This window comes from Homalodisca vitripennis, unplaced genomic scaffold (genome assembly GCF_021130785.1).
Source record: "Homalodisca vitripennis isolate AUS2020 unplaced genomic scaffold, UT_GWSS_2.1 ScUCBcl_7498;HRSCAF=15215, whole genome shotgun sequence".
NCBI lineage: Eukaryota > Metazoa > Arthropoda > Insecta > Hemiptera > Cicadellidae > Homalodisca > Homalodisca vitripennis.
In genome coordinates this window covers 6,473-17,175 of record NW_025783611.1, presented here as the reverse complement: position 1 = coordinate 17,175, position 10,703 = coordinate 6,473, and the positions used below count along the sequence as shown (strand labels likewise).

At 33.6% G+C, this 10,703-nt stretch overlaps 1 protein-coding gene across 1 annotated transcript; it reads left to right on the top strand.

The window, feature by feature from the left end:
• The first annotated feature begins 314 nt into the window (after positions 1 to 314).
• Positions 315 to 7,135, top strand: LOC124374197 (probable deoxyhypusine synthase). Its single transcript, XM_046832455.1, has 2 exons — positions 315 to 322; positions 6,689 to 7,135. Exons 1-2 carry the CDS (start codon positions 320 to 322, stop codon positions 7,133 to 7,135), a joined length of 450 nt encoding a protein of 149 aa, XP_046688411.1. The 5' UTR covers positions 315 to 319.
• The last annotated feature ends 3,568 nt before the right edge of the window (positions 7,136 to 10,703 follow it).

Here is a 10,703-nt window from a genome sequence, read left to right as displayed (position 1 = left end):
TATTTTAATAAATAATTTACATACTGTATCTCATAAGTATATAAACTTGGAAGAGTCACAGTACTTAAGAAATATACATGCCTTATAATTTTAAGTAGTATGATCTATTGTCATTATAGAATAATGAGTTTAATGTAGAAAACTTTAATGGATACTCAGCTTCTTTTATCCATAGCTAAAATGTGTTTGATATCTTAATTTATCCCACAGGCTATGACTGGAAACAAAGGAGTGGATTACAAGGCTATCCTGGAAAGTTACCGTTTTAGTGGTTTCCAGGCTACCAATTTTGGATTGGCAGTAGAAGAAAATTACAAATATGGTCGGTACAAATCTTGTATTTTCCTCTTATTGGTTAAAAAGTACGAAGTTTACCTTATCAACCTTTTATTACAAAAAGATCTTGAACACTTAAGCCTTGACGGTACCCTAAGTGTGAATCCACAGAGCTCAGGTGAAACCACAGGTTCAATAGGACACACATATTGATCAGCTGTATTTGTAGTTTCCACTCTGTGTAGTTAGTGTGACTCGATTTATACAGCAGTATTTGAGCTTTAAAATATTTGGGATTTAAATGCAGTTTTATAACACACAATCCCGTTCGTTATTGACAGTGGATGGTTAGAAAGGATAATAGGATTTCAGACATTTGCCTTCTTCTAAAAGTGTATAATAATACGTTTCGAGGAATTGAAATCTACCCTCTTCCTCAGATGTAAAAATCTTAGTACATAAATTTGTACTTAAACATACAGTATGTGCAATAGACTGCCTGACAACAGCTTGAAGTCCTGACTGGAGACAAATGAGCCCAGGTGTTTGTTATTGCACAAAAATCAAGAGACAGGAAGGCAATGGTCAGGGGGGGGGGGAAGAGAAATGGCAGCCACCTCTAGCCTTATGTTTTGATTATGGCGTTTGTAAAATTTGATTGGTTGAGGTTTTGACGTGACAACGTCTTAAATTAGGTTGCGGCTCGGAGTCACTCATGAAAAAGTGTAATGCCCGGTAACGTTACGATGCCCGTCCAGTGGGTCCGCCGCACGGGATCCGCACGGGATAAAGCAGATAACTGTGGGTCCGCCGCACGGGATAAAGCAGATAACTATGTTTATTCGTGAAAATGTGGAGTGCTTAGATTCGTCATTTACAACAATAAAGGTAAATAATTGTACACTGATATTTCATTATCGTAAACTATGATTGATTGATTAATTGTTAGATTGACACAAAAGTTGAGAAACTGAGTTTATAGGTTATGTCATACTATTGACAAATGTTGATAGTGTTAAGTAAATTATTAGTTTAAAATCACTCTGCAATCAATCGTAATTCAGTCGATTGAGAAGAAACAGCGCGTATTGCTAGTAAAACATTTAAAATAACAAATTATAACCTCTAACCTGTCATAACAGTGCAACCAAACAAACGAACTAAACCGACCAATCACCACGCGCGGAGTTAGAATTTAACTGTGTTTAGCAAGAATTTCAAATTCCAATTTTAGTAAATGTTTTATTCAACTTTACCATTTACAATAACAAATTTTAATTAATTTTCAAATTATGTACAATGTTTTAGTAAACAAAATATATTTCTATAGTTAAAATTTGTGAAATTCTTATTTTCATTCAATCCCTTGTTCCTATTGTGCAATTTAATAATATTCATATCAATAAATATTCTACCAAGAAAAAGTTGTTGTCACGTAAAATCTTCGCCCGTAAAACCGACTTTACAGGCAACCATAATTTTTTTATTATTAATTTTTTTTAATTTTCTATTTTAAAACTTTTTTTTAAATATTGGTACCCAAAGTGGCTTAACCTCAACCGAAGGTTGACTGCGCTTGTGGTGCATTATGTTGCCTTCATCCCAAGTGAGGCCAGTCAGCAGTGTTGAGCAATTTTAGACTTTTCCACAAGCCCTTTTTTTGTAATATTTTTCTGTGATCTTTAATTCTCTCAATTAGTGGTCTTTATTTATCACCTGTTTATCAAGGGCTTGGTCCTAATGGGATGGTTCAAACAAAAACTTGTTGAGGCTTCATACATCAAAAATGAACAGACCAACTGCCAAGTCAGAATTATCCCTGTTATTTTAATGCATAGACCCTGTGATGTGTATAAAAAACTCCTATAACTGGTTTTTTAAATTATACTGATGACCTCCAGTAAAAATACATTATAGTATCTGAAATTTAACCCAGTACATTGTATATATATATATATATATATATATATATACAGGGTGTATATTATGTCTGGAAACACCCAAATATATCCTTTAATAATTTAAATATAAATTTGAAACCTCTTACAATCGTGATAGAGATTGGGCATCTACTTTTTGGAACAATGTTTTGTTATGTCACACCAACGGGGGACGTCCTGCCGAGGGTATCGTGAATATTCTTAATGGAAGCCTATACCTTGTGATACATAATTTTAAAGGTAATAGCTTACTGAATTGAATGCCACAAAACCGCATCTCAAAGGAATTATTCTATCAGAAAATAGAGCATTTTTAGTATTGAAAATTTACTGATGTTCAACAATGTAAATTTTAACATGGTTCTCTTGCCACAAAATGTGTTTACACTAATTTTTTTAGCATTTTTTAAATGTTCAAATTATAAAATAAACAATTTATTTTTTTAAGCTGGTTTCATTTAGTACAAATTAACCAGTTTTTTATTACAAATGAATAAAACTTATGAGTCACTTTCTTTGATTACTTATGAATCTGTACTTGGTGTTTTCCAGTCAGCAGGAAGGTTTAAAGAGACAAAGGTCACTAGCCTATGAGAAACATTATTGTGTTATTAATCATCTGGTCTACAGGTTTTCAGTTTTGTTGAGCATGGAGCTTTCACTAGACAGGTCTAAGCTTGGGAATTACAAATGGACAAAGGTCATATCATTCCTGTCGAGTTAATCAGTGTCTCTGAAGCATTGCTGTCAACAAGTTATCTAATTACAGTAGTTCAGTTTTTATTTGGCATTTTAATGGAATTGTCTGAAAGAGAACGAATTACTCTGTTGATGATGCGAGGATATGGCGATCGTCAAAGATCTTATCGGGAAGTTTGTAATTTGTTTAATGACACTTTCCCAGAAAGGAATCCCATAAGTGTTTCAACAATATCAAAAACTATTGAGCGTTTTGAAATGACAGGGAGTGTACGTAATCGGCCAAAGTCGGGTAGGATACAATCTGCAACAGATGAAGAACATGCACTAGATGTTTTGCAAACATTTATTGAAGACCCACATACATCGCTCAGAAAAGCTGCACAGCAACATGATATGCACCATATGCCTGTGAGTAAGATTTTGAAAATTAATAAATACAAACCATTTAAAGTTCATTTAGTCCAACAGTTAAGTGAGGATGATTACGACAGAAGATTTGAGTTTTGTGAACTTGTGATGCGCAAATGTGATGACAATAGAGATTTTCTGACCAACATACTATTTTCTGATGAGGCAACTTTTTTCCTAAATGGCAATGTTAACAGGCACAATTGCCGTTACTGGGCTAGTGAAAACCCACATTGGATTACTGAGTCCCATTCACAGCAACCACAAAAACTGAACGTATGGTGTGGAATTTTAGGTAACAAAATTGTTGGACCCATCAATGGAAATTTAAATGCCGAACTTTACTACAATATGCTCCAAAATGAAATAATCCCAGCTATTCAAATTGCATCAGGAGAATACTTTGATAATGTATGGTTTCAGCAGGATGGTGCTCCACCCCATTATGGGAGACAGGTAAGAGAGTATTTGGATTTAAGGTTTCCTCATAAATGGATTGGCCGAAGAGGAGAAATCGAATGGCCTCCAAGATCTCCGGATTTGTCACCAATCGATTATTTCCTATGGGGTCATTTTAAATCCAATGTTTATAGAAGAAAGCCTCATAATTTGGAAGACCTAAGAAACAGGATTATAGAGGAGATTGCTTTGATAACTGAAGAAATGTTAGGCAACTCTGTCGAATCATTTTACACAAGATTGGCTCATTATCAAACCGTAGAAGGAACACAGTTCGAACAATTGCTTTGACACCAAATGCAGGTAAAACGTTTGTTGTAAGACTTTTCTAACAGCATACATTATTTTTTATTTGTAATAAGAAATCAATAACATAAGTATTTTCCATAATTGTACTGTAATAAAAACTGGCAAATTTGTGCTAATAGAACCAGCTTAAAATGAAATTTTGTTTTATTTAATTGAACATTTAAAAAATGCTAAAAAATTAGTGTAACACATTTTGTGGCAAGAACCATGTTAAAATTACATTGTTGAACATCAGTAAATTTTCAATACTAAAAATGCTCTATTTTCTGATAGAATAATTCCTTTGAGATGCGGTTTTGTGGCATTCAATTCAGTAAGCTATTACCTTTAAAATTATGTATCACAAGGTATAGGCTTCCATTAAGAATATTCACGATACCCTCGGCAGGACGTCCCCCGTTGGTGTGACATAACAAAACATTGTTCCAAAAAGTAGATGCCCAATCTCTATCACGATTGTAAGAGGTTTCAAATTTATATTTAAATTATTAAAGGATATATTTGGGTGTTTCCAGACATAATATACACCCTGTATATACATACATATGCGGCTTCACCCCCAATTTCTATGCAGCATTCTGTGTATTTGTTTGAACAGGTCCCACGATTTCAGTAATACAAACTGTTTTTATAACAATATAGAGGAACTCCAAAGTCGAAGTTCATAGCTTTCTTAATGAATCACAATCTGTAGCTGTGGAAGAATTAATTGTTATTTTCCGCTTAATTAGTGAAGATGTTACTTAATTAAAACAGTTTTTATTTGAACTTAGTTAGATCTTCCTCCTTTTTGATGATTATTCTTTCACTGTCAGGGAACTTTCTTACATGCACAACGCCATTTTGAAACCGAAACAAACCGAGAGTTCAACATATTAGCTTAAAGATTTTGCACTCTTTAACAAGTTTTGAAAATAATAATGTCGAAGCACCATCACATCTGCATTGACCTGACCACAACCCTTTTTCTAGCTTCCAGCACTCTGTCTCGTAGCTTCCTTCCTGCAGCTGTACAATGACCGATTTTCAGTTATGCCTTATGGGATTCGATGAGCTGCTTTAATGTCCTCTTCCCTCAATGCGACTCCCAACTTGTTTGCAACTTTAATATGAACTCTTCCACATTTTCACCTTTTTTCAGTACTTAATTTAGTTCATAATTTGTATTTCTTCCGTACTGTTCCAGTCTTCCCAAGTGCTGAGTAAGATTACAAATCTGTTTATCCTTATCCAAAATAATTGATTTGACAAGTTTCTTTAACTCTTCAGGCAAGGTTTTCAGTTGTTCTTCAATTTTATCATACTTATCACTTAAAACTGCTGACTTATTCAAATTTCATTGGTAGATCTTTTTTAAATTTAGCTGATGAATTTTTTGCTTTGAATAATTTTCAACTTTTTTTTGACAATTTCCAAAATTCCAACATTCCAAAACCCTCAAAATTTTTTGATTTATTCAAGGATTTATTCCATTTGTGAGGTTAATTTTGTATTTATAAAACTTTTGCATTATAGGCTCAGCCAGCCTAATTTTCTGTTCTTCAGGTACTTTTGTAAAAACAGTTTCTCTCAGTCATACACAGTAAAAATGGAAATTTTTATTTGCAAGGCAAATTAGAACACAAGTTCAACTTTACTTCCCAAAATACTCTTTTCATGTTTGCAACAATTCATGATACAAACAGAAAACAAGGAAATCCTCAAGAGTGCACTGATAAGATAACAATGTCCTCTGTCCTCCCTCTGCCACTGCTCACTCTACCACTGCTAACTGACTGCATGTATATGAAGTGATTTCAATCGTATGATAAATAAAAAATGTACATTTATAACTTATTTGAAACTGAGAACATTTAATTAATATTTTCTGTCTTGAAAGTAAGCCATGACACAGATTACATTATAGCGTTAATTAAAAATCACTACAATATAAGGAATAATTAAATCGTAGTATAGATTAGTTTTTTGATTCTTAATTTAATCAATAATTAGCCAATATGATATTCATGATTTTAAACAGGTACATTATTGGATTGAAATATCCTAAACTATGGTAAAATTGGAAAGAAAGACTTAAGAAGTTTTGTGTGCAATCATTCATTTACTAGTCATCTGTTTAATAAAGCCACAATGTAATCTTAGTCATTGCTGACTTTGAAGACAGAGAAAGTATTATGTTTGTTGAATGTTCAAATCATTAATAAATGTATAATATCAATTTATAATACAATTTAATCACTTTATATACAGGTGATACTTGAATTTCAGATACTGTGATATATTTTTAAGAAGAATTCCACTATTTTTATACATTGTACAGAGTCTATGATGTAAAATAACAGGGATAATTCTTTATAACAATAATCACGTAACTTACCCAACAGTTAGAAGAGAGACATTCATATTCCAATTGAATATACACAAAATTGTTTGTTGAGAGAAAGTTCAAACCTAACAATATTTATTACATAAAAATGACAGAAGCCTAGCATTTTAGGTGACCATATCGTATGAATACACAACAGCTCTTGTCTTATTAGTATTAAAATTATAATTACTAAGTCTGTTTTATACAGTATTCTTTTTGTGTCCAGTTGAAATGCAGAGACATTCCACTGAGCGAAGAACAAGAAGATTCCTTGGAAGACGACGAGTTCATTCAGAGGAAACACAGCTGTACGATATTTCTCGGATATACTTCCAACATGGTATCCTCAGGAGTCAGGGACACAATCAGGTTTTTGGCTGAACACCGTCTAGTGGATTGCATCGTCACCACGGCCGGCGGAGTTGAGGAAGATCTAATAAAGTGTTTGGCTCCGACATACATCGGGGACTTTCACCTCAAAGGAAGTTCCCTCAGAGAGAAAGGTCTGAACCGTATTGGAAACCTACTGGTACCCAATGATAACTATTGTTTATTTGAGGACTGGATCATGCCTATTCTAGACACTATGTTAGAAGAACAGAAGAAAAATGTAAGTTGTTTATTTGGAACTTGGAATAATCTAGGCAAAACATTGTTTCTTGTTAGAAGTTAAATATTTACAATATTGGTAGTAAACCAACTACAGACATCACCGATATAATACCTTGAATTGGGTGGGTGGGGGGGACGAGTTGTGGGAGATAATACCAAAGATTATCAATTGTGATATTACATAAGTCTTAAATTTTCATATCTTGGAGTAAATATTAATCCAAATACATTGACCTTTCAGACAAATCAAATTCTGTAACACTGTGTCAATGTATATGTGAGGCATAGCGTAGTCAGTTGTTTTGTTTTTACGAATGAGGGCAAGGTTGAAATTAACTTTAAAATGTTATAACAGTTTTCTTCACCAATTTTAAGTTAAACATTCTATCATGGTTAGGTATTTTATTGTAAATTCTAATGTGAATTATATAAAAGGTTAAAGAAACAGGACCAACAATTTCCAAGCAATCCACAATTCCAGCTGAATTTTAAACTTTAATATGTAGAAGAGAAGACCTCATTGCTAACTCAGTAAAATAAGGCAAAATAAGGATGCAACCTCGGAATGAAAGATAATAAGCTAAAAATTTTGCATACGTCTTTATTTTGATGGTATAAAACTTACCTCAAAAGTCTCATATAATCACGTGTACGCGACTTAAGATATTTAAGATCAAACTTCACGAAAATCAGTTTTTAGCAAATATCTCGTTTTCCCTTACGCTAAATGACTTTGAAGGTGGTTAGAGAAATTGTAGAACGGAAAATTATCTTCAGCTTTTGTCTGAAGTAATTTTATGTACGTTCAACCCTTTTTGAGAGCGCAAAGAGTAGGGGACCACTTACCTGTATATACGATAATGCGAGGTCAGCCAGTAGAATACAATAAATAAATGAGTTATATTGTTAATTATTCACTTACTATTGTTATTATTACTTAATAATATTATTAAATTTTTCTTATTATTTATTATTTAATATACCATATTTATAGATATAAATTATATATTCTCTAAATAATACTTATTTTATTTTTACTAAACATACAATATTAAAAGAAATACTTTTCGTCCATATTACTATGAATATTATATCTCGAAATACAAATCTCTTGTTATACGTTTGCTGTTACTGCGAAGCTGTAGCAGATGCTCCATTGTTATATATGAGCGGTTTTTTTTACTTTCTACACACCGTAAACGAATGAGTTTGGAATTTCTATGTATAAGTACAGTAGTGGTGGTGAGATAGTTTACTTGATGATGGGAATGGTAGGGTATTTCTCGGTGTTAGTATTTCTATACCGATAAAAAATTTATTTTATCCGTTAGTTGAAAACATCTTAGTATTAACAGACGTACGATTTTGAGTGTATCTTTTAATTGAAACGGCTGATTGTTGTTTTATTTGTAATACATTAATATCAGAAAGTGCTTCTGTGAGTGTTGTGCGTGGCTTACAAACATAAAAAACTGCAATTATTGACAGAAATGACGGTCATATAAATAATTTAACTTCTGTGAAGGTGCATGTTGATTGACTAAAAGTGTATATAAGTAAAAATTCAATTGCGGCATCGAAGCAACGTGAAGAGGTATTTGATTATAAAACATCTTGCTTGTTTTGTGGTCAAGTAGCTGATGAAGTCGCAGAAAAAATAGAAAAGTATAAACGAACCATCAGTAAAGTAAGTACTCTTAATTTTAAAAATAACGTTTTGACAAAAGCTGAAGAAAGAGGCGACTTGTTAGGAAAATTAGTCAAAAATCGTATACTTTTTGAACATGACTTGGTAGCTGCTGAGGCTAAATATCATGCTATTTGCTACTCTCATTTTTTAAATCGAATACCTACTGATAAAAAGCATCACAAAGGTGATAACATCACACAGGCCATGAAAGAGATTTCTTTTATATAGAAAATAATAATGATTCATAATTTACATTAAAAGAGTTGAAAGATATTCCTACCGAGTACGTACCGGATGATAAGACTATCATTTCTAAATTGAGGGAGAAGTATTTGACTGATATAATAATTGCAACTAAGGTTGGGTCATTCACTATTATATCTTTTCGTGACACAGAGTCAAATATTTTATCTAAAGCTTGGTACGAGAATAACAGAAGCTCAACCCGAAGAAGAACGATTACGAATAGTAGAAGCTGCTGCGGCGATTAATTATTAGAGAAGATATTCAATCATCTGTAGTTGAAACAAAGTCTTATCCACCTCCAAATAATTGATTATTGATTTTATAAATAAATATATAATTAAAATTAATTTGAAATATTTCTTTTTAATATTACATGTTTGGTAAGAATGAAATAAGTATTATTTAGAGAATATATCATTTATAATTAATATCTACAGTAGAGTCCCGCCAATCCGAACTAATTGGGACCGAACCTTGTTCGGATTGACGGGAAATTCGGACTAGGCGGATTTTTGTTAAATAGTACCATTTATCAACTTTCAAGTGCAATTTACGTGGTTTTAAAACAATTAAATGCATACAATAATCAAATGCAATAAACAATAGTAAGTACGTATTAAACGTAATAATAATATTACAGCTTCCTGTCTTTGTACGGTAACATCGCGTGGTCGAAACTGAGTGCCATTGTTTGTGCGTAATGAAATGTAGTAGAAGCCACCTGTCTGTGGTGGGAGGGGAGAGTTGGTCGGTGACCTTGAAACAGTGTGGGCGCGCAAAACTATTGGACTGCCACTACCTCACCCCTATCCCCTCCACCACCCACCCCGGTGACGAGTGGCGAGACGACAGTTTAGTGCAATCTTCCATACGCGCAGCACGTGCTCTTACTGTGTATTCTGTAGTTTGTGGTTTGCAGTTTTGTTTGTTCTTTGCTCTGCTCTGTGCGTATATCCGATATCATTATGGCTAGTAAACGTAAACACAACTCGAGTACGTTAAAAGAAAAACTCGAAGTTCTCAAAAGACTAGACAATGGTGAAAGTGCTACTCAACTTTCAATTGAATTTGGTGTCGGTAAAGCGACGATCAGTGACTGGAAAAAGAAGCGGGCAAAAATCGAACAATTTTGCTCTGTTACAAGTGAAAACACTCTAGAAAAACGTCAAACTACTACTGTGTCATCGTATGACAAACTCGATGAAGCACTTTACTTGTGGTTTTCTCAAGAGAGACAAAAAGGCATTCCCATTACCGGCCCTCTTATTAAAGAAAAGGCGCTTCTACTAAACATCCTTATGGGAGGCGATCCGTCATTTTCGGCTAGTTGCGGTTTTTTAGATCGGTGGAAAAAAAAGGCACGGTATCAGGCAACTGACTGTAACTGGCGAAAAGATGTCTGCAGACAGCAACGCAGCCACAGAGTATCTTCAGGAGTTCAAAGAAATTACATCCTCCTACTCACCCCAGCAAGTGTACAACGCTGATGAAACGGGGCTAAATTTCAAAGCGTTGCCAACAAAGAGCCTAGCTTCAAGAGAAGAAAAGTCCGCTCCAGGATTTAAAATGGATAAGCAACGACTAACCGTATTAGCATGCAGCAACGCTTCCGCCACCAATAAGATACCTTATGATGGTTATCGGTAAATCCAAAAAACCTCGATGTTTTAAAAACATGAATATGAACGCTCTT